Source organism: Geotrypetes seraphini, chromosome 4 (genome assembly GCF_902459505.1).
Source record: "Geotrypetes seraphini chromosome 4, aGeoSer1.1, whole genome shotgun sequence".
In the NCBI taxonomy this organism is placed as follows: Eukaryota; Metazoa; Chordata; class Amphibia; order Gymnophiona; family Dermophiidae; genus Geotrypetes; species Geotrypetes seraphini.
Window position 1 is genome coordinate 292,479,458 of NC_047087.1, and position 24,589 is coordinate 292,504,046.

A 24,589-nucleotide genomic window follows, 5' to 3' on the forward strand; every position below is an offset into this window, starting at 1 on the left:
AAGGAAGCTAGACTTGGGAGAGTCTATGGGCATCGTGTACCTGGATTTCAGTAAAGCATTTGATAGCGTCCCACACCGCAGGCTGTTAAGCAAAATGAAATCGATGGGGTTAGGAGAAACACTAACTACTTGGGTCAATGATTGGCTAAGTGGAAGACTTCAAAGGGTAATGGTTAATGGTACCCTCTCTAAAACATCAGAGGTGACCAGCGGAGTACCGCAGGGTTCAGTCCTGGGCCCACTCCTTTTCAACATATTCATAGGGGATCTGACTCAGGGGCTTCAGGGTAAAATAACATTATTCGCCGACGACGCTAAACTATGCAATATAGTAAGGGAATGTACTTTACAGGATAGTATGGCACAGGACCTGCTTACATTGGAAAGATGGTCCTCGACCTGGCAGCTGGGCTTTAACGCTGGGAAATGTAAGGTTATGCACCTCGGTAGCGGTAATCCATGCAGAAATTACACCTTGAATGGAGAAACTTTAACTTGTACTTCGGCGGAACGAGACCTAGGAGTAATCATCAGTGCAGACATGAAAACTGCCAATCAAGTGGAGAAGGCTTCATCTAAAGCAAGGCAGATGATGGGATGTATCAGTAGAAGCTTTGTCAGCAAGAAGCCTGAAGTCATAATGCCATTGTACAGAACCATGGTAAGACCTCATCTGGAATACTGTGTACAATTCTGGAGGCCACATTACCGTAAAGATGTGCTTAGAATCGAATCGGTTCAACGGATGGCCACCAGGAGGATCTCGGGGCTAAAGGGTCTCTCGTACGAGGAGAGACTAAACAAACTACAGCTCTACACTCTAGAAGAATGTAGGGAGAGGGGAGATATGATTGAGACATTTAAATACATCACGGGACGTATCGAGGTGGAAGATGATATCTTCTTTCTCAGGGGACCCTCTGCCACTAGAGGGCATCCGCTCAAACTCAGAGGCGGGAAATTTCATAGCGACATCAGGAAGTATTTCTTCACAGAAAGAGTGGTTGACCGTTGGAATGAGCTTCCAGCGCAGGTGATCGAGGCCAGCAGCGTGCTGGACTTTAAGAATAAATGGGATACCTATGTGGGATCCCTACGAGGGTCGAACTGGAATATCGGTCGCTAGGTATAGACTTAAGAGGATGAGTCAGTAGGGTGGGCAGACTTGATGGGCTATAGCCCTTTTCTGCCGTCATCTTCTATGTTTCTAAGGCCTCATGCTGCACTTCAATCTGTTCAGAATTCTGCTACACACCTCGTATTCTGCCAGTGTCATTAAGCTCAAGTTACCCCTCGCCTCAAGTCACTTCACTGGCTCCTTTACCCATTTTCGCATACAGCTCCTCAGTATCTCTCCTCTCTTATCTCTCCCTATACTCAGTCTTAGGAACTCTGTTCATCGGGTAAGCCTCTCTTGTCTGTACCCTTCTCCTCTACTGCCAACTCCCAATTCTGTCCCTTGTACCTTGCTTCACCATATGCCTGGAACAACCTGACTGACTTGGTACGTCAGGTTCCGCCTCTGATGGAATTCAAATCCATGCTGAAAGCCCACTTTTTTGAAGCTGTGTTTTAAGTCCTAACCCAACTTGTAAAGCACCCCTATCTGTTTCTCATTCCCACTATCATATCTGCCTCATCATTTCCCTTGTAAGGCCCTATCTGAGCAGCATATATAGACTTACCCTTGTCCTGTGTGTCAAGTTTAAACAAGTAAAACTCTAAAAAAAGGGGAGAAACAAACAAGAGACTAAAAGTTTGACTTAAACAAGAGGGTTAGAAATCCATCATCACAAAAAAAAAAAAAAGGCAGTCCAAAGAGGGGAAAATACGAGAGGGAAGGGAAATCTCATCCGAAAAACCGGAGCTAGCAGGAATCGGGGAAACTGAAGCAGGAAAGATTTAAGGATTAAAAGCTTCCTTAAAGAGGATTGTTTCAGTTTTCCTTTAAATTTGTCAAACGAGTTTTCGTCGTGTAGTTCGATAGGTAAGGAGTTCCACACGGTCGGTGGGGTTAACTGCAAAATTTGTTGTTCGAGTGATACTCAAAATTCGGAGGGATAAAATAGAGAGTAGATTTTGTGACTGGGACCTGAGCATCCCGGATGGGGTATATGGAATTAAGATATTATTAATGAAATCAGGTTGATTATTTTATCCGTCAAAATTAGATTGTAAGCTCTTTTGAGCAGGGACTGTCTCGTGCGTGTCTAATCTACAGCACTGCATACATCTGTAGCACTATAGAAATAATAAATATTAGTAGTAGGTACTAACTATATTGTGAATATAACTTTGCTTTATAATACCACCTTCATATTAAGCTTGCTTACTGGCATTTGTGGACTGCAGGATGTTCTATAAACAGGAGTGATGTGCATTTAAAGAGAAGGAGGGAGTGGCCGAGTGGTTAGAGTGGCTGCCTCAGCACCCCGAGGTTGAGAGTTCGATCCCAGCTTGCTCCTTGTGACTCAGAGCTAGATGCACTAAAAAGGGTCGGTAATACCGCTTCGGTCCGCTGTGATCTGATCTTCGGCCGACTCCAAAAGAGCAATTGATGCACTAACAAGTTTGCATGCAAATGATTTGCACGGAGGTTCGCCATAATCCCTGTCTCTCCCGTCCGATGTATCACTGTGAGAGCGACTCGCACACATGCGCAGAGCCAGTAGGGGAAGCCCAAACAGCTGAGAGGCAGGGGAAGCTTTGAAGCAGCCTCCTACCACTCAGCTGTTCGGGGCAGGAAACCTTTTTTTTTTTTTTTTAATTGAACACAGATGTGCATGATGCCCAGTCCACATACAATATCTTTCCCCATTAAAAAAAAAAAAGTTGTGCCAGGCCCCTCTCCCAACCCCCCCCCCCCCCCCGGACGACGACAATCACGGGTCCCTGAACCTCCCCCACACAACGATGACGGCTGCCTCTGTGAGAGAAAGGAAGGATGCCCACTCCCCTCCTGCCTCAATAACCTGCAGCAGTGAAAATGGCAGAAGGGATGCCCACTCTCTCCTACTAACGGAGGCCCCCCTGTGAACTGCCCCCGCCCCATATAATAAAGCAGCTTCCCGACCACCCCCCCCCCCCCCCGCCGGTACCTTTGTCCGAAGTTGAGAGCAGGAGGGAAGTCAGTCCCTCCTGTTCTGAGACCCACCAGTCCAAAATGATGGGCCTTCCCCTCCCTGGTGCATCATGTAATGCAAAGGGAAGAGGCCTAAGGTCCTGATTGGAACAGTCTCCCGGAAGAGATGGTGGAGACAAACACTGTGTCTGAATTCAAGAGGTCCTGAGATAGGCATGTGGGATCTCTCAGAGAAAGAAAGAGATAATGGTTAGTGCGGATGGGCCATTTGGCCTTTATCTGCCATCATGTTTCTATGTTACTAACGTTCTATGATGTCACAATGCAGGTGTAAAAAGCCTTAGCCAATAGGGAGAGGAGATGCAAATGTTAAGAGCCTTAGCCAATAGGGAGAGGAGAAGATAATGGTTAGTGCGGATGGGCCATTTGGCCTTTATCTGCCATCATGTTTCTATGTTACTAACGTTCTATGATGTCACAATGCAGGTGTAAAGAGCCTTAGCCAATAGGGAGAGGAGATGCAAATGTTAAGAGCCTTAGCCAATAGGGAGAGGAGGAGGTAATGGTTACTGCGGATGGGCCATTTGGCCTTTATCTGCCATCATGTTTCTATGTTACTAACGTTCTATGATGTCACAATGCAGGTGTAAAGAGCCTTAGCCAATAGGGAGAGGAGATGCAAATGTTAAGAGCCTTAGCCAATAGGGAGAGGAGGAGATAATGGTTACTGCGGATGGGCCATTTGGCCTTTATTTGCCGTCATGTTTCTGTTACTCCTTTAAAGTAGGAAGTAGAGAATGACACGGTGGCGGTTTACCTGCGGCCACCGCATTTTAGCCGCGGGTCACCCGCCGAAAACGGGGAAGAAAACTAGCAGTTGCTGCGGCGACGGGGACAAGGCCATTCACCGCCCGCGGGGCGGTGAATGGTCTTGTCCCCGCAGTGAGGCATGAAGGATCGCGCGGTCCCCGCAGCTCACACCCGCCTACCCAATCGATTCTAGTGTTTAGCCAGCTCTCTCCCTTCTCCTCACCTTAGTTTGTAGATTTTCTTTTTCGGCGACCCGCACGCTATCAGAGAGCCGCGCACCAGCTGCTGCTCAGTTTCGATCTTCTGCTCTGACGCAACCGGAAACAGGAAGTTGCAGCAGAGCAGAAGATTGAACACTGAGCAGCCGCGCGTGCGCAGCTCTTTGGGAAAGCGTGCAGGTCGCCGAAAAAGAAAACCTATAAACTAAGGTGAGGAGAAGGGAGAGAGCTGGCTAAACACTAGGATCGATTGGGCAGGCAGGTAGTGGCTGCGGGGACCGTGCGATCGCTAGTGTTCCCGGCTCAAATTGGAAGGAGGGAGTGAAAGGGAAAAGGATTCTGGGCCAAGGGGATGAAGTCGGAAAGAAAAACCCACAGCAGGAAAGAAAGGGAAGGACTGGCAGGTGAGCCAGATGCTAGAAGCAGGGGGGGGGGGGAAGAAAGAGGGAAAAAAGCTAGATGGGGTTGAAAAGAAGAGACACACTGGTATGGAAGAGGAAGATAGGGGAAATCTGGACACAGGAAGGTAACAGAAAGAGGGGAAATTATGTGCATGGGGCATAGGGACAGAGACATAAAGGGGACATGCCATGGGGATGGTATATGGACACAGGGGGGGCAATGACAGATACGTAGGGGAGATATTAGAAATGGAGAAAATAGGAGCACAGAAGCGAGATGGTTTGTGGGGATGGGACAGGGACCGAGCTCCCAGGCTCCAGTGGCTTGCACAAATTATATTGTAACGTGCCATGAAAATAAGAGGAAGGAAGGTAGATAGAGAGCCACGCGTGAGGAGCTGAAGGGTAGTAGAAAGGAACAGATGGTAAAGGAGGAAGGGAAGGGTGGTGGTGGAAAGGAATAGAACAGACATTGAAGGAGGGTGGAGAGGAACAGACCCCCAAGGGAAATGTGGAAGACAGAGTGGGAAGAAGACAGATGCCAGACTATGCGGGAGCGGAGGGAAGAAGATGGGTGCTAGACCAATTGGGGGGGGGGGTTAAGGGAGAGGCACAGTAACAGCAAATGGAAGACGCAGAGAGAAGACACACAGTGGATGGAAGGAATTCAATGAGAAGATGTGGAAAGCAGAAACCAGACAACAAAGGTAGAAAAAAAAATTATATTTATTTATTTATTTTTTGCTTTAGGATAAAATAGTATATTAGTTGTGTTGATAAAAATTTATAAACAAAGCCCTGCCAGCTGAACATCTCTTTCTCTAGTTCAGCAGCAGGAACTTTGATTTATAAGAAAGGAATAAGCTAAATATTACAGTACTAAGGCTTATATGGATGCAGCGGGGACGGTGACGGGGCGGTGAATGGGATGGCAGTGGCGGTGACGGGGCGGTGAAAGGGATGGCGGTGACGGTGACGGGGCGGTGAAGGGAACGGCGGTGACGGGGCGGTGCAGAGGATGGTGGGGCGGTGACGGGGCGGGGACAGATTTTTTCCCCGTGTCATTCTCTAGTAGGAAGGGAACAAACCTAGATTTCACCTAGATTTTAAAAGTAAGCATTTCTGGATATAAAGAAATGCTTTAAATGCCAAACGGGCTCTTATACAGCTGCCAATTGAAAAAGACATGTAATTTACAGGTACAGAGCTGAACTGACTGCTTTCAGATGCGGGACTGGCGAAAGGTCTGAATTTGTCCACACACTTTTTGAAAATACGTGAACACGCATGCTAATTAAACCCAGAAAATCTGTGCATATCAAAGAGCAGGTACAATCTTCAGGGCATGAATTCTCAGGGGTAATTTTCGGTGCAGAAGCATGCACACAGCTTCATTTTCAACATTAGCCAAAGACCGCACAGCCTGCATGTCATTTATATGGTGACCCATCAAAAGCGCACCGGACAATGGCGCACTGACAAACCCGTTCCGACATTCGCGCTCAGGATAAGTGCGCGCTGCCATTTTTCTTCATTTTTCCGCTCTCAGGGAGGGTGTGGGAGGGCGCTCTGCTTGAGGGTGTGTGTGGTCGGGGTGTGTGGGGGAAACCCCCACTAAACCTAGAACTCACGTGCTACGGACATTTTGCCATCTGAGGGGGTGGGTGGGGGGGGGACACCACCCAAAATTAGCTCTCTCATTGAGGGGGGTGCTCAATTCCGACATAATCTTTCCCACAAATCCCCCCCTATACTTTCATTGGCACGCCGACAATTCCCCTCCCTTCAGGCGCGCACTTGTCGCTGCGTGCAAATGTCGGGGCAGGATTGCCGGCGCGCTACTGACAGTGTACCAGTTTTTATACCTCTGTGCAGTTACAAAATTAGCTGAAGTAATAGTAGGGATCATGAGTCCTAGAATAAAGTGGCGGCTATTATCACTTGAATTTGTAAGAGTCTTAACAGGGAATAAAATAAACATAAGAGACATCTGGCAAAGTGCACCCTGTAATTCAGAAATGATGATGTGGGTTGACAAATACAATTTGCTATCCCACTGAAGCAAGATGTACTTTACACACACATTCAATGCTACCTTCTATATAATTCATCCCACACACATTCTTGCAGAACAAAACACAAACGTATTGTACTTAAAACAGTGAATCTTCCTTGTTCTAGGACGGGATGATTCATGTTTCGAGGAAGACTAGGAAAGAGCTTTGAAATACCTGTGCAGTCACCCAAGTCATCGAGACTTGTTTTATCTCTGTCTAACTCGAAATTTACAATACCGCAGGCATGGGAGCCAAGCGAGAGTGAAGGCAATGTCATGGTCGTAAACCATGATGAATTTCATGCACTCTCTTAAGTTTAATGCTATAGTATCCACCGCTTAATGACAAAACCCAGCAAGGAGCGCCTTACCATTCAGCCAGTGCACAGGAGACTCTTCTGTCTTCAGGGAACGCTGGTACAGGTTTCGCCTGATGTCCGGTAAGCTACGGAACTCGTAACGCGTAGCTGTATATAACCCACCATCTAAGACCAGAGAAATAGAACGCAACAAAATCAGACAGAATAAAACACACACACGTACACTTTCTTAAACTAATCCCGTGCCTTACCCACCAGTAGGTTTGTTTATTTATTGGGATTTATTAACTGCATTTTCGTGAAGAGATTCACCCAGAGCGGTTTGAATACAATGAATATGTTTTTTTTTTCTCATTCCATATTCCCAGCATTTCAGGCCCAAAAGAAGTAACATAGTAACATAGTAGATGACGGCAGATAAAGACCCGAATGGTCCATCCAGTCTGCCCAACCTGATTCAATTTAAATTTTTTTTTTTTTTTTCTTCTTAGCTATTTCTGGGCGAGAATCCAAAGCTTTACCCGGTACTGTGCTTGGGTTCCAACTGCCGAAATCTCTGTTAAGACTTACTCCAGCCCATCTACACCCTCCCAGCCATTGAAGCCCTCCCCTGCCCATCCTCCTCCAAACGGCCATGCACAGACACAGACCGTACAAGTCTGCCCAGTAACTGGCCTAGTTCAATCTTTAATATTATTTTCTGATTCTAGGGGGAGTGTGTGGCGCATTGGTTAAAGCGACAGCCTCAGCACCCTGGGGTTGTGGGTTCAAACCCACGCTGCTCCTTGTGACCCTGGGCAAGTCACTTAATCCCCCCCCCCCATTGCCCCAGGTACATTAGATAGATTGTGACAGACAGGAAAAAATGCTTGAGTACCTGAATAAATTAATGTACACAACCCTTCTGAGCTCCCTTGGGAGAACGGTATTCAAAATTAAAGAAATATAAATAAATAAAAGAACAGAATGCATATACTACAGCTCTCCTCAGAATATCAGTTCTGTTAGCTGTGCATGCTTAAGCTCAGGTTGTGCTCAGCCTCTGCAAAAGGAATAGGACAGACGAGCTACATCCGAATGACCTACAACTGCTCCAAGCTATTGTGGAAAGGATGGAAACCAGAAAGGATTTCAAGGGAAGGCTACTTCCCTTCTCCTAAGTAACAACAAAACAATTACATATTTGGGATGCTTACATTTATAATAATAATAATAATAATTTTATTTCTTATATACCGCTGTACCGTGAAGTTCTAAGCGGTTTACAGTAAAAACATAAGAAATGCAATAAGTAAGATTAATTAAGATGAAGAGAGAGTACTTAGAGTTCCCTGACTGTCCCAAAGGCTCACATTCTTGCTAAAGTACTTGAGAAAAATAAGTTAGTTAGGTTATAAACATAGAGTAGAAGAAGGTAGGAAAACAGTTCATAGGAAAATTAATTTTGAATACATTATACATTATATATTATATATTATACATGCATAAATGTACAGAAATACTAACACTGATGTGCATATACATACACACACACATTTAAATTACATGGGAATACTTTTAAAACAAATAAGAGGAAATATTTTTTTTTTTTTACTCAAAGAACAGTTAAACTCTAGAACTCATTGCTAGAGGATGTGGTAGCAGTGGTTTGCGTATCTGGGTTTAAAAAAGATTTGGACAAGTTCTTGGAGGAAAAGTCCATAGTCTGCTATGGAGATAGACATGGGGTGGAGCGGGGGGGGGGGGGGGGGGAGGGAGCCACTGCTTGCCCTGGATCGGTAGCATGGAATGTTGCTATTTGGGTTTCTGCCACTGTTAAGACACAGGAAACTGGGCAAGAAGGTCCATTGGTCTGACACAGTATGGCAAATCTTATATTCTTAATTGTGAATATTCCCCAAGCGCTATTCTACAGCGCATAAATTTAAGACTGCTGAGGCAGTGCTGCCACTTACAGTATTCTGTAAGGTGTGCATGTAAGTTATAAGTACTGTACATAAATATCACCACTTTGAGGGGGACCTTTGAAAAATTTGTTCTTCCCTATTCGTGTGGTGTTCCATAAATATCCAACGTAGTCTGCAGTAAACAACAGCAAGCAGAAAACAACGAACAGACTGCAGATAATGCACAAGATGCAAGCGTTGTTTATTAGTAAATGCAGTAACATATACAACCTTATAGCCAACCAAGGGACCAGACACGGTCCATGTTTCGGATAACACGCCTTCCTGAAAAGTCCTAATGAATTGAAGCATAAATACTTAAGATAATGTGTAAACATAAAAAGGTGAAGCAAGCAAATGGTGATATGACAAAAGTGATAGTGTCATACAAAAACATATGAAAGAGAAATAAAGTGAAAATGTGCAAATAATATCCGGTGTCTCTAAGTGTGATTGAAATATACAGTGATATAGTGCAAAAGGATGCAAAATGTGCAAATAATATCTGGCTATTAAGATTTGGATTATTATTACTGTTGGTCTGCTCCATTTCTCGTTTCATCACTACTTCTGGTTCCCTTTTCTTTTCTTATATTTGTGATTTTTTTCTTCCGTCTGTCACGTATCCCTATGTTGATACTAATTCTTTTTCATTTAACACGTGTCACTTTATTTCTAGTTTTTCATTCAGTGATATTCTAGTCATTAAAAATATTTGCATCCTTTTGCGCTATATCATTATATATTTCAATCACACTTAGAGACACCGAATATTATTTGCACATTTTCACTTTATTTCTCTTTCATATGTTCTTGTATGACACTATCACTTTTGTCATATCACCATTTGCTTGCTTCACCTTTTTATGTTTACACATTATCTTAAGTATTTATGCTTAAATTCATGAGGACCCCTGAGGAAGGCATGTTATCCGAAACACGGACCGTGTCAGGTCCCTTGGTTGGCTATAAGGTTGTATATGTTACTGCATTTATTAATAAACAACGCCTGCATCTTGTACATTATCTGCAGTCTGTTCGTTGTTTTCTGTTCCATAAATATCACCATATTGGGATAGACTGAAGGTCCATCAAGCCTGGTACAGTATTCTGTTTTCAATAGTGGCCAACACAGGTCGTAAGTACCTGGCAACATTCCAAATGAGGGAAACAGATTTTACGCTGGTAATCCTAGAATAAAGAAGTGGATTTTCCCAAGCCTATCTTAATGATGGCTTGTGGACTTTTCTTTTAGGAAATTATCCAAACCTTTTTTAAACCCTGTTAAAATAACTGCTTTTACCATATTCTCTGGCAATAACTGCTAGAGTTTAGTTACACATTAAGCGAAGAAATGTTTTTTCCAATTTATTTTAAATTTACTACTTAGTAGCTTCATTACATGCCCCCTAGTGCTTGTGTTTTTGGGGCGATACAAAAAAGGTCCATCAAATATTGAGTGTAATGGAAAGGGTAGGCATGAATCACTTGTTTACTCTTTTCAAAAATACTAGCTCTAGAGGGCAAGCAATGAAGCTACTAAGTAATAGATTTAAAACAAACTGGAGAAAATATTTGTTCCCTCAACATGTAATTAACCTCTGGGATTCGTTGATGGACAATGTGGTGAAAAAAGTTTGCTTAGCAGGGTTTAAAAAAGGTTTGGATAATTTTCTAAAAGAAAAGTCCATAAGCCTAAGTTAGTAAGATGGCTTGTGGAGAGCCGCTGCTTATTCCTAGGATAAGCAACATAAAATAAGGAGCACAACAAATTTTATGTTGCTTATCCTAGAAATAAGCAGTGGATCTCCACAAGCCATCTTAATAATGGCTTATAGGGCTCCTTTTACGAAGCTGCGTTAGCGGCTTTATCGCATGCACATTTTTAAAGCGCACTAACCCCCGCGCTAGCCAAAAAACTACCGCCTGCTCAAGAGGAGGCGGTAACGGCTAGCGCAGCCAGCTAATTAGCCGAGCTATTACACGCATTAAACCGCTAACGCGGCTTCTTAAAAGGAGCCCATAGACTTTTTTTTTTAGGAAATTACCCAAACCTTTTAAAAATCTTGCCAAGTACTTTTGTCTGGATTGGCCACTGCTAGAAACAAGAAACTGGGCTAGATTGACCATTGGTCTGACACTGTACGCCAACTCTTATGTTCTTGAACAAATGATCCATTACCCATTCCACTACACTCAATATTTTATAGACCATCACAATATCTCCACTGAGCGGTCTCTTCTCCAAGATGAAGAGCCCTAGTCTCTATAGCCTTTTCTCATATGGATGTTATCCCACTTTCTTTACAATTTTTGCTGTCCTTACTCTACTTTTTCTAATTCTGCTATAACTTTTTTTTTTTAGATAAAGTGATCAGAAGTTGTGTGCGCTCTTGCCATATTTAGGTGCCAAAGACCTATTGTAATGGCACATGCCTAAATGTAAGATATACCAATACTAGGTTACATTGGTATTCTATAGGCACCCAGAATAATTCTTTGACTTTAATGTTCCCTTCTTTTAGAAGAATAAAATAAGGGTTTATCAGAGTCCACTTTTGTTTATTAAGCTGTATCTGCATGGGATAGTCTTCCTTTACCAGTTAGATTGAATTCTTAGGAAATGCTCCGTAAGTCTTAAACCAGAATTATTCCAGATATTTCTAATCTGATTTTATTGCCATTCCTGTATTTTAGACAACACATTACTCATGTGTAATTGATTATGACTGTGCTATGTATAGTTGATTACGACTGCTGTAAAGAAAGATTAGGTTCTTACCTTGATAATCTTCTTTCTTGTAGATGTGTCTAGTGGTACTGAATGCTAGGGTTTTGCATCTAAACCACAAGTTGCTTGCAAAATGCTGTCAATCATCTTTTGAACTCCGCCTCCTTCCCAGGGAGTTGCTTCTGACCCCTCAGTTTGTACAAAAGCAATCAAGTAGCACTGTAATCACACACGAAACTGGAAGGAGGGAAACGTCTTCTCCCAGGCAGAGGTCCCAACAAATGGGGAGCCTCTGGGCACCGAGGCTCTGACAGAACACTTCGAAAAATTACCCGAAAATAATAAAACTACACAGCAGAAACACTTCTGAGCAACTTGCTTTCAGAAAAAAAAACCCCAACCTGAGGGGACAGGAGAAGCTCTGTGGGAAGGAGGTGGAGTTCAAAAGATGATTGACAGCATTCTGCAAGCAACTTGCGAGTTCAGATGCAAAACCCTAGCATTCAGGACCACCAAACACATTACTAGAAACTATGGAGCTCATAATTGAAAGAGAAAAACGTCCAAAAACCGGCCTAAGTCGGCACTTGGACGATCATAAACGAAAGACGTCCAAGTGCCGATAATTGGACGTATTTCTAAATGACCTAGGCCTTCATAGTGCCGCTGAACGACCATAGCTAAACGGGGCGTTTCAGGAGGAGTGTCGAGGGCGGGATTTGGGTGGGACATGGGCAGGCTTAGACTTAGTCGTACTGCATGTATAACTGAAAGTTTTACAACAGAACCTAGATGGAACTTGGAAGTTGTGACTTAGACCATTTAAAACATGGTCTAAGTGACAAAAACCCACTTAAAGTCACCAGATAAGCACTGCAAACACATAATACAGACCCCCACACACTACCCCAGTGATCACCGATCCCCCACCCCATAAAAATTGTAATCACACCTTTAAAATTCAGCCTCCAGACCATCATCACCTGGCAGCCTGGCATAGGAAAGCCTAGTTGTCCAGCACAGAGATGGCTTAAGCCATCTTGGGGGTAGGTTAGGGACTCATGGAGAGGAGGACCCATGCCCATAAGCCCCTGTAATCACTGCACTGATACTTAAACATGAGCACTCCTCTATACACCCCCCAAAACCCTTTTGTACTGGCATATAAGTGGCTCCTGCAGCCATAAGGGCTATTAGGGTGGTAGATAAATGGGTCTAGGGCAGGAGTCCCCAAAGTCCCTCCTTGAAGGCTGAATCCAGTCAGGTTTTCAGGATTTCCCCAATGAATATGCATTGAAAGCAGTGCATGCACATAGATCTCATGCATATTCATTGGGGAAATCCTGAAAACCAGACTGGATTTGGCTCTCAAGGAGGGACTTTGGGGACCCCTGGTCTAGGGGATTCTGGAGGTGGTTTGGGGGGCTCACCATTTCCTATAAGGGAGCTGTAGTGAGGAGAATACATGGCACCCTTTTTGTGAAGTTCAAAGCAGTGCCCTGTAAGGTACCCCACTATTTAGGTGCCATGTCTGGGTGTTCAGTTCTGTTGGACGTGGGATGGGTCTGCAAAGTGATGGACTGATCACTTTGCAAACCCCTCCCACGTCCAACAGGGCTTGTTCTAGGCGTTTTTGACTTGGATGAAAAGTTGGATGAAAATGTAGTATAAAGATGGATGATCAGATCAGCAGGACGTATAGTTAGACGATTTTCGAAACAAAAAAAATTTTGGACGTATTTTTTGAAAATGTGCCCTAGGCTGGTTTTTTTTTTACTTTGGACGACTAGTGGCTTAGACGAAAATGGACTTAGACTTTCCTTATGCCCCTCCACGTCTGGCAACGCTATAGAAATAATTAGTAATAGTACCTATAAGGGGGCACCCACTTACAAAATTATCCCCCTTACTGTATCTTGCTGTGAAATAATTGCTGGCACTGTATTGATGAATGACCTAATTGTCTGCTTCATTTTTTTTGTTTTTTTTTGTTTCCCATCTTTGTATTTTCCATTTTAATGTTCTCTCTTGCATTTTCCTTTAACATGAACTTCTCATTGTTATCGATGGGCATTGCACTTTCTATTTTACTATTTCATGTCTCGTCATATCCTCACCAACTGTGAAAGGTGCTATATCAAAATATGAAACTATTCAATTATTGCCCAGCTCACATTGTAACAGCCAAGACCTTGGCACAGTTAAATCAGGCACTTGCTTGCCAAAACAGATTTATTTTTCTCACAGCGTGCATAGGGCAATATTCTCCCCTCAAAAAGTAGCAGTACCCATAAGAGGGGCTCAAAAATTTGAGATGAGACACCATCGGGCACACCTGGGCTTGACAGAAATGTTTTCTGCACTGGTCAGAAGAAGCGCTATTTGAATCTTTAAGAGACAAGAACCCCACACAAAATTATGCATTAAAAAAAAAAAAGCCCGCAGAGCTTCATTAGCTGCACATCTGATAAGATAATTCTTGTACATAACACGAAACCTGCCCATCCAGACCAGTACCGGCAAATGCTTTTTTCCTCAAGAACAGATGGTCCATCAGCACAGATTTTACAGGGGTAATATATTGCACCGTATGTACACCCGTCAAGATGACAGCGAGTCCACCATAAGGTCAAACAAAATTCTGCTTGTAAATCTGGTTTCACTCGGAACCTGCTATGTGCCGCAGTGGGGGGGGGGGGGGGGCTTGTAGATTATAATCAGGTGTTGCTCTAAGAGACCTCAAGGACTCACAGTGACTGAACACCGTTCAAAACACAAATGCTACATCTATTCTCCGCCAGCATTTGGTTGATAAGGTATCATCAATTCAATCGCAATTTTGAAAGCTTTAAGTGTTTTCTGTTTTCTACAGCAGCAGCATTATCACAAAATCTTAACTATTTCAGTGAGACCGGCTGAATCAATTCAAAGGCGTCCTTTCTTTTTACACTAATATCTGTTTCAGTGGTAGTGAAATGACTATTCTAAAAGGTTTTTAACAGCTCCTGCTCTTCTGTTAAGAATCTTGGGGGGCACCAGAGCTGGCCCCTTATTAAAAGCGGGACCATGAAACCATATAACCGTTCATGCAAACAGCTGAATAACAGCTCTAAGGAAAGAAAGGGAGAAAAACATAGGAAGCTACATGTAATAAAATGCAAATCTTGCCCTCAAATGCAAATGTGACAAGGACCAGTGGCTTAATCTGTAGACAAAGTGGAACTGTAGAGCCTGGGGAAAGGGAGGGTGGGCCAGGCTAAGAGAAAACACTCTGATAAGAGATCAGAGTGACAGTTCTTTGCTCTGCATCAGGCTCATCTCTTCCTTTCCTCTTCCCTGCAGGCTTTCTTGAAAGGGAGGGGCCGGAACGTAACATCTCTACAGCCCTATAATCTGGAAAGAAATAGTGGAACTGGGTTCTATGGCTACCGCTGCAGAAATGAAGTCCTGGGGAAAGACAAAAATGAGACAGGAAAATAAGACCAATGAAGAGTGTCAAGATGGCGGTGAGGTCAACTATTTGAGAGACGTAACATACCCCCCCCCCCCCCCCCCCGTGGGAAACAAGATGGAGGCATTCTAGGTCACACTGGGTAGAGCGGCACTGCATCGGGTCGCTTATTCCTCAAAAACATGAAGAAAACTAGAGATTCTTTATTACTTGGCATAAGAACATAAGAATTGCCGCTTCTGGGTCAGACCAGTGGTTCATCGTGCCCAGCAGTCCGCTCACGCAGCGGCCCTCTGGTCAAAGACCAGCGCCCTGAGACTAGCCCTACCTGCGTACGTTCCGGTTCAGCAGGAACTTGTCTAACTTTGTCTTGAATCCCTGGAGGGTGTTTTCCCCTATGACAGACTCCGGAAGAGCGTTCCAGCTTTCTACCACTCTCTGGGTGAAGAAGAACTTCCTTACGTTTGTACGGAATCTATCCCTTTTCAACTTTAGAGAGTGCCCTCTCGTTCTCCCTACCTTGGAGAGGGTGTCCTTATCTACTAAGTCTATCCCCTTCAGTACCTTGAATGTTTCGATCATGTCCCCCCTCAATCTCCTCTGTTCGAAGGAGAAGAGGCCCAGTTTCTCTAATCTTTCGCTGTACGGCAACTCCTCCAGCCCTTTAACCATCTTAGTCGCTCTTCTCTGAACCCTTTCGAGTAGTAGTACCGTGTCCTTCTTCATGTATGGCGACCAGTGCTGGACGCAGTACTCCAGGTGAGGGCGCACCATAGCAGTTGCTCCTCAGCTCGGGAACACACTATCCGTTTTATTGAGAGAAGAAAAAAATCTAGACCGCCTTAAAGACCTTCTCAAGAGTCATTTGTTTAAAGAAGCATTCAAAACTTGAATCCGGCACTTTTTTCCCATCTTTCTTTACCTTCCATAAGAAACAACTTTCAGCAACCTGGTACCTTTTACACTTTCCTTAATTGTTCTCCTTTACTATATCAATTGTATTTCCTTCCCATGTTAGTTAAGTTTTACTCGTCTCATGTTAATTAAGCCATTTGTTTTAATTACTGTTTTAAAATGTTTATTATTATAATCATTTTGTATTTTATTGATGTTTATTGATGTTTATTTTAATCCCCTTTTTTCTTACTTGTAACTCGCTTAGAAGTCCTGCTAAGCGACTGAATCAAATTTTAAATAAAACTTGAAAAACTTGAAACTTGCTAGACCAATGGATTCTCTCAGTGATGACTAAGTCCACTGATCAAGTTTCAACCACTTAGCGACCCCTTTGCGACCCAATTTCCCTCCGACCCGATTCACTAACCTCTGTCCCGATCATCCTCCGATCCGCGCAAATGAGGGGGAACAAGAAATTTCAGGCACGATTACTATCTTTTCAGGCAGCCTCATGGACTAGAGATTTAACTCATATATTCACATTCCCAATTTCGTATCAGCAATTCCGACGTGCCTTAAAGACGTATCTTTTAAGGGAATCTTTTGGAAGTTAGAAATCGGATGTTTATTCATTTGTATTATTAATCTTTGTGAACCACATATAACTTAATGGTATTTGCGGTATACAAATGAGTTTTATGTTATGTTAACAGCATTCAAATGTAGGCAGGCAGCGATTCAGTAAAAAAAAAAAAAAAAAAAAAAAAGCAACACCAACTGGGCTGGCCGATCAACAAACAAGCGACTGCTGGGGCCCAGTTGTTCAATGGTTTCCGACTGAATATCCTGCTCTCTGCCCCAACTCAAGTCGCGATTCTCCTGTGCCCTGCTCTGCCCCGCATCTCCTGCTTTCTGCCCCGAAACCATGATTCTCCTGCCGCCCTGCTCTGCCCCGAATCTCCTGCTCTCTGCCCCGAAGCCACGATTCTCCTGCCGCCCTGCTCCGCCCCAAATCTCCTGCCCGATTCTCCCCGACTCTCCTGCCCATCCCCACTGTGCAAGCCCGTGGTTTTAACCCGCAGGTTTAAAGTGGGTTAAAACCATGGGCTTTCAAAAAAGTTTTAAAAAGTAAAATTTAGCTCTGCTGGGCACAGAGGGCCAGCGCATGAGCAGGCCATCTACAGATGGTCTGCGCATGCATTGAGATCGCTATAGAGCAGTGTTCTTCAATCACTGGTCCATGGACCAGTGCTGGTCCACAGAAATTTCCTGTAGGTCCACAGGGCCAGCACGTGCATCAGGCCCAAAACAGTGTTCTTCAACCGCCGGTCCACGGTGCGATCGATTCGGCGTTATCTTTGAGCAAGCTCCCTCTTCCTCACTGATTCAGTGCCCAAAGCCACAGGCAGTGACTCCTATGGGCATCCTGTGCCTGAACCGGAAGCCTTCTCTCTGACGTTGCAACGTCAGAGGGAAGGCTTCCAGATGAGGCACAGGACGTGCAAGGTGTAATGAGTACTATTATGGGGGCAGGGTCTTGGGTAGAGATGGGCGGGGTCTGGCCCACGACCTAGCCACGTGTTCTTCAACCGCCGGTCCACGGACCGATGCCGGTCCACAGAATAATTATTTTATTTCTGCCGGTCCATAGATGTAAAAAGGTTGAAAAACACTGCTATATAGTGATCCGAGCAGGCAGTTGGGGGCTTGATTCCGATTGCCCTCATTTGCACGAGGGCGATTCGTGAATCAGCCCCCCCAGACACGGATCCGATCCGATCCGTGCTCTTAGTGAATCTAGCCCTTAGAGCTTTACAAAATGCTTCCTGTGTAACTCCCTCCATACTTACTGTATGTGAAGTACTGTAACAGGATACTACAAAATCCAAAGCATCCTCTTTACCATTGAGCCACCAATCTCTTCACTTTTCAAACAATGCTATTTAGTTACATGTGGATTGGCCTGGGTTCAAGCTTAGGTTTTCCGTTGCCTCATAGATATTTGACTGCAATCAGCTCTCTTACAATGGAGACACCTAGTGGCTGGATTTAGGGCCCTCAACTGCAAGGTTCATGGAGGAACCCTGGGCCAAGCACTGCTTCTGCTGAAATTGAATTAATTAGTTGGAGGGAATATATAATTAAAAAAAAAATCTCCAGGTAGTAGTAAATGCAGGTGAAAGTACACAGCAGGAGGAGGCTGCTAGGCCCATATAAATAAAAAATAAAAATCAGGAAGTAAAAACAAGAGACAGTTTCTTTCTAGTGGTTTTGAAGCTCAATTCACAATGGGCTGTACAGGATTGTTGGAACATACCGGTATCTCATTTAATGCTGAAAATGGCAATGGATGTGTTTAAATAAAGAAGCCAACTTTCACACGTGTAGGAGCTGGTCACTGGTACCCCTCTCTCCAATGGTTTCCATGCTTCAGAAGTTCTAATTAATTCAGGAGTAAATGAGGGATCAGCTGAAAGTGAATGTGGCTCCAACTAGCCAAAGAATTACAATTCAAATAGTGTGACTTTTTTTAAGTTTTGGCAATTATACATCAGTGGAAAATTTTTTTACAACTAGCAGGTTTTATAACCAGAATTTAATGGACATAGTGGGTGATAAGAATGAAATGTGTCTCTGATCAATTGGGCACACGTCACATCCATCCCACAAACAGCCTCTGTGTGATCCAATCAAACCATGTGTCTCCATTCCTTTTTGTAATCCTGCTTTATATCATGGTTTTCTTCTTACCTCTCCAGTCAAATCTGGGTAGATCCTCCACTGCTATTCTGTTATCAATCAATGTTTCTCAGGGCTCTGCCCTTTTGCTCTTTTCCCTCTATGCTCCAATCCCTTCCCATATTTTTCCGTACCATTTTTAAACTGCCGAATCCCAGATCTACCTTTCCATACCAGAAATTTCACAAATCCAGTCCTAAATCTCAATCTGTTTATCCGGCGCTGCCACTTACATGTCTCATCACCACCTTAAAAAGGTACCTTGGCCAAGAACAAATTCTTGCCGCTCAAAGCCGGCACACAGACAAATCCGCGAACGACAAATGCGCCCCGACAATTGCGCGCATGGACAAATGTCTGCACGACAATTGTGCCCCGTGAAATGCGCACACCAATCTGAATCTGCCATAAGTGGATATCTGGAAGGCCCTGATTTGCTCAGACTCCTCAGGCCCCGTCCCTTTGGAGGGGCTCCCTCCCAAGGGACAGGTCTGAGGAGTCTGAGCAAATCAGGGCCTTCCAGATATCCACGTACGTAAAGGGTTCAATATAATCATAATCTAAACCTTACCCTAACACTAGATACCAAGTGAGTATTTTAAGTGTAGTGGGGGGGTCACCTCCCCTCAAAAAAGACAAAATAGTATCTGCTGTGGATTGTGATTGGGGAGCGCAATTGTCGGGGTGCATTTGATGGGTCACTTCCCATTCAGTGTGCGCATAGATTGTAAGCTCTTCTGAGCAGGGACTGTCTATTGTATGTTAAAATGTACAGTGCTGCATACACCTTTCAGCGCTATAGAAATAATAAATAGTAGTAATCATGCGTGCAATTATCGTGCGCGCATTTGATGGGTCACACTCAAAAGCCACGTCCCCTCATCCCTCATTTTTTTTTTTTTTTTTTAAAAATCTGTGTGCTAGTGAATGCTTGTTCATCACTTGTGTCATTGATGGTGACTGTTTGTGACCATTCACTTTCGTACTTCAGCCTATTATGGGTATGAAGATCTGCAGATGCCGTTGCATAAATCTGGAGGCCTACGAGAGTAGCTCTGTACATATAATGTATAAACAATCCCTCCTTTCATTCTTGGGAGGCACAATTTTAGCACGCAATGAGGCCTTAAGACTGACATTAAGATTGCTGCCGGTCTGTTTTTCAAGATATTTATGGCGCCAATCTACAATTACAAAGCTGTATGAGAAAGCAGGAATTGCAATCTGATTGATGGCTTGTAATTTATTCTATGCTATTAAAGTTTTAGTTTCCTGTAATATTCTTTGCTGATCCTCTCTCAGCTATTTGTGCCGGACTGAGGCATCTTTATAGATATTCTATGTTTTCCTGTTAAGTTTCCCTTATATTGCATTCTTCAGAGAGGTTTTCAAGTTTGCCTTAGTACTTGTGTCCAATCATCTTGATGTTATCTGAAAATCTCTTCACTACTGGGAGTTGCTGGGGCAGGAGTGATTCCCACTTGCTCCTGCCCATGCTTTTTCAATGACGAAACTAGCTGCTGAGACTTCCAGTGGCAGTCTCGCGAGGCTATGAGTAGCCTCGCAAGACTGCCACTGGAAGTCTTAGCAGCTGTTTTTGTCACTGAATAAGCAGGAGCAAGTGGGAATCGCTCCTGCCCCAGTGTACCGCTAGACCACCACGGAACAAGGTAGGCCTGGGGTCTTTCCAATGGATCTGGGAGGGAGTTGGTAGTGTCTATTCAGGGAGGGAGGGAGGGAAAATGCTGCCTTTTCTTGTCGGTGGGGGGGGGGAGGGGAGCTTTGACAGTATTTAACAGTTATGGCCAATCATCCGCATTTTTGATTATCTGGACTGCTCTCTGCCGAGGTTAGTCCGGATAATCAGCGTTGTTCTGTATTTTGGAAGAAAGACAAGAGAGAGGGGGACATGATTAAGACATTTAAATATGTCCATGACATAAATACATAGGAGGCAGGTTTCTTGCAACTGTAAGGAAGCTCTGGAATGAGATGACATAAGATGAAGTTGAAGGGAGACAGACTCAAAAATAATCTAAAGTGTGGTGGACGTGTGGCATGAATTCCCCAGTGGAGGTGGTGGAGACAAGGACTGTATCTGAATTCAAGAAAGATCTGTCAGGGAGAGGAGGCGATAATGGATGCTGCGGATGGGTGGACTGGATGGGCCATTTGGCCTTTATTTGCCATCATGTTTCTCTGTTTCTAAGTTCTATTTAAAATTGTTCAGTTCTCTTTTGAAGTCTACTTTAGTATTACTATACCCACTGCAAACTGAAGGGGAGAGGAAGAGGTGACTACTCTGCCCACTTGCAAAAATTAAGCATCTAATTATAGGGCACATCTCTTTGGAATAATATTCTGGCCCATTTATGGGAAGAATCAATTCTTCACCTTTTTAAGACGAAGCTAAAAACATTTCTTTTCCTCGACGCTTTCGAGACCTAAATGTCCTCTTCAGGGCTACATAGTTTTATTTTTTCCACCCTTCCTTTTGTTTTCTTCTCTAAATGTCTTTCTCTCTACTTGATCATTGTAGTTCTAGCCCTTTTCCCTTTTGTTTCTGTTTGTTTTTAATAACTCTTATTGTTTTTAATGATGTGCTGTTTCCCTAAATATGTTTTTTTAGTCAATACATGTTGTTATAACATTGTACACCGTCTAGAAGGCTCATTGGGCAGTATATGAAATTTTTAAATAAACTTGAAACTTGATACACAGGAAAAATATATAAATAAAAGGAAACACAATTTAGGAGATCGAATATATACTCGTACATATTAGTAGCATCATAAAAAACCAAAAATGACCAGACTGAACACAGGAAAGAAAAAAAAAGTGGTTATACAATTCAAGAGTAGAGAAACTACAAAATGATAACCACTTGCTACAGAGAGAAATCCATAATAAATCAGAAAAGAAAACCAGATAAAGGAGGAGGAGATGGGGAAAAGGAATGGAGAAAAAAACATGGGTAAAAGGAGAGAAATACACAAAGAATAACAAACTCACTCTTGAAGTCGTGCAATATAACACAACAGAAGCAGTAAGTACAAAGAAAAAAAAAAATCATCAAACACCTAGGGCTCCTTTTACGAAGGTGCGCTGGCGTTTTTAGCGCAATTCACCAGATTAGTGTGCGCTAGACGAAAATCTACCGCCTGCTCAAAAGGAGGCGGTAGCGGCTAGCGTGCACGCGCTGTTCCGTGCGTTAAGGCCCTAGCGCACCTTCATAAAAGGAGCCCCTGGTGCCTGCGATAATGAGGAAGGGGGGGGGGAAAAAAAAAAAAGAGAACACCTTCAAACGTACCTATGATTAGACCTGTGAATCCCTTGGAAGGATCATAGGGACATTTCTCCTTCCCTTCTTCAAAGATAGATGGCAAAGTAAAATTGTGATCATCCTGCGAAGACAAAGGAGTTACACAATTACAGCCTGTTTGATGCAGAAAACGGAAGTAGCAGTTCCCCCCCCCCCCCACCAGTTAAATTCCTTCAGTACGCCGAGAAGTCCAAACGCACCATCGCATCAGTGGCCCCTATTAGGGGGATTCTTCAGAAAGCCTTTGAGGTCAAGCTGAAGTGCCCCTTTTGAGAATACAGGGGTCAGGACTGAGCACCGGTGACTGGAATAAGCTAAACGCCAGCAGCAGCGATTCACTTATTCTTTACATCCAGTGGCGCTGAATATACAGCCACCGGTATGATCACGGCTCCGCCACTATCCAGAAAGTTTCCAAGCTCATTCTCCTTCTTCCCTCGCCTAGATAGATAGCAAGTTCAGACAGATTTTCAGCCAAATACTGATCACATAGGGGCTGAAACGCCACAAATAGGGAAGTTTTACATTCAACGGCAGCCAGTAAACACAACTTCCTTTGACTACTGACCTAATAGAGATTTGCTAGGCCTTTCCTGCAAATTATTATTATGTGGCTAAGTGCTGCAGAACACTATTTCTTTTAAAAAAAAGCACAAGTTCATCATCTAAAAAATAAAATAGCACATTTCCTTACTAACATTTCATTTCTTTGATCCTAAACAGCTTTTTGAATTTGTATTAGCAGAAGAGAAAGTTGCTCAAAACACTAGTTGGTTAGTTAGGTGGTATCGACTCGTGTTCGAGTCCTAGCGACTCGATTCCTCTCCTCTGAGCCATCATAAGTGACGCGTCAGAGGAAAGGCTCTGCTTGTTTTCAGCGCTGCCTTCTGCTGACCGGCCGCCACTTTCGGGTAAGGAAAGGAAGGAGAGAGGAAGCGAGGGGGGGGGTTCACGGCTCAGGACCGCGCTACCTGCTTCTGCTGCTTCAGGGCTTGAGGGGGAGGGGGGCTTTGCGGCTCAGGACTGCTGCCGCGCTGGTGCTTCGGGTTGGGAGAGAAGTGGGGTTCGTGGCTCAGGACCACCGCCACTTCTACCACTTCAGGGCTTGAGGGAGGGAGTGGGGCTCGCAGCTCTTGACCGCTGCGGCTTCAGAGGACTTCTTTTTTCCTTTTTCCCCCTACCGGCAATTGTTTTGCCAGTTGGGTGACCGTGTCGGTTAACCAAGTACCAGTTAACTGAAATTCTAATGTATATTGGTGTTTTTGCACCAGAGATTGCAATGGTGGAACTAAATGTGGGCATTTGTGTCACTTAGGCATCACCAATACTTGGAGAAAGGTCTAACTTTGACCACCTCTTAATCACCCTCACATATATCGTTAATCTTCAGACCCTCAGAAATGCCACCAGGATACTCAAGTACATTTCATAGTATCTGGCTTTATGCATTTAATCTTCACCGGATCACTTAGGAAGAAGAGGAGCACGCCGCGGCCATCTTAGTAACAGGAATTTGGTGGTTGCGTTGCGGGTAACTAGTTTCATATAAGGTGAGAACTTCTTGGAACGTCACTGAATATTATTAGAATGTTTTGGATATGGTGATTCTTAACATTAAACTAATTTTATTAACATGGGTTTTACCGTTCTAGGGATTGTAGCCCTGAAGAAACCCCCCCCCAGGGTGAAACATGTTGGCGCATTTATCCCCACTAACCCGCAAGCTTTGCTTTGAAGAATGCTGGTGTAGAAGGACTGAGGTTGAAACAGACACTACAGAATGACAGTCTCTGGTATCCAGAGCAGATATTGTGATGTCATAATGCCTCATTCCACAGTGTCTAAGAGTCAGTCACATCAGTGATGTCACAATGGCTTCATTATCCTTGGCTCACATAAGAATCAGAGTATGAATGGCTACAGCCACTGACCCACAAGCTTTGCTTTGAAGACTGCTGGTGTAGAAGGACTGAGGTTGAGATAGACACTAGAAAATGACATGGGATTATTTCCCGCGGTTATCCGCGGGGACGGGAACGGTGATGAATTTTGTCACCGTGTCATTCTCTATTCTGGATATCTACAATAAATAAGCCCCAGATAAGTTTGCACAGAGCTGCTCTCCAACGCATTATATAATAAACATCCAATGATGGCAAGGGCGGTGCTAAAACAATCACAGATTCTTTATGCATGCATCTTATAATGCCTAGGACTACATCCTAAGAAGACGATAAAGACTGAGCTATAAGAAAACATCATAAGGCACGCGCGCTCTCCCCTCTCTCACCTGTGCCCGTTTCTAAGAATAATATGACAACTCCTATTAACAACCATTCGTAGAACTCGGTCTTGGTCTGTGTTATCCCATCAGTGTCCAAGCCTGCTTGTCATGCAGACAGCACTGCTTCAAGCCAAATTCAATCTCATTGACTGGCAGAAGGTAATGCGTGGCTCCGATTCAATGCAGGAGGCAGCTGAAAGGATGACTTTCTAATTCCATGGTAGCTCGTATCAAATTATTCCAGGGTTTAATGTTTGATAACTGAGCGGGTGGATCCTCTCTCATGTCCTCTAGAAAACATGCTTTAAGAAAACCTAATGTATATAATCACA

The 24,589-nt window shown here is 43.8% G+C and overlaps 1 protein-coding gene across 1 annotated transcript in view; it reads right to left on the minus strand.

Annotated features, from left to right (window-relative positions):
• SEMA4G (semaphorin 4G) overlaps nt 1-24,589 on the minus strand; it is a 330,270-nt gene that overhangs the window by 76,856 nt on the left and 228,825 nt on the right. The window contains exons 6-7 of the mRNA XM_033943303.1: nt 21,962-22,055; nt 6,939-7,052 (exon numbers count right to left, since the gene is read on the minus strand). Coding sequence (XP_033799194.1) covers nt 6,939-7,052; nt 21,962-22,055 — 208 coding nt within the window. The remainder of the gene's footprint in view (nt 1-6,938; nt 7,053-21,961; nt 22,056-24,589) is intronic.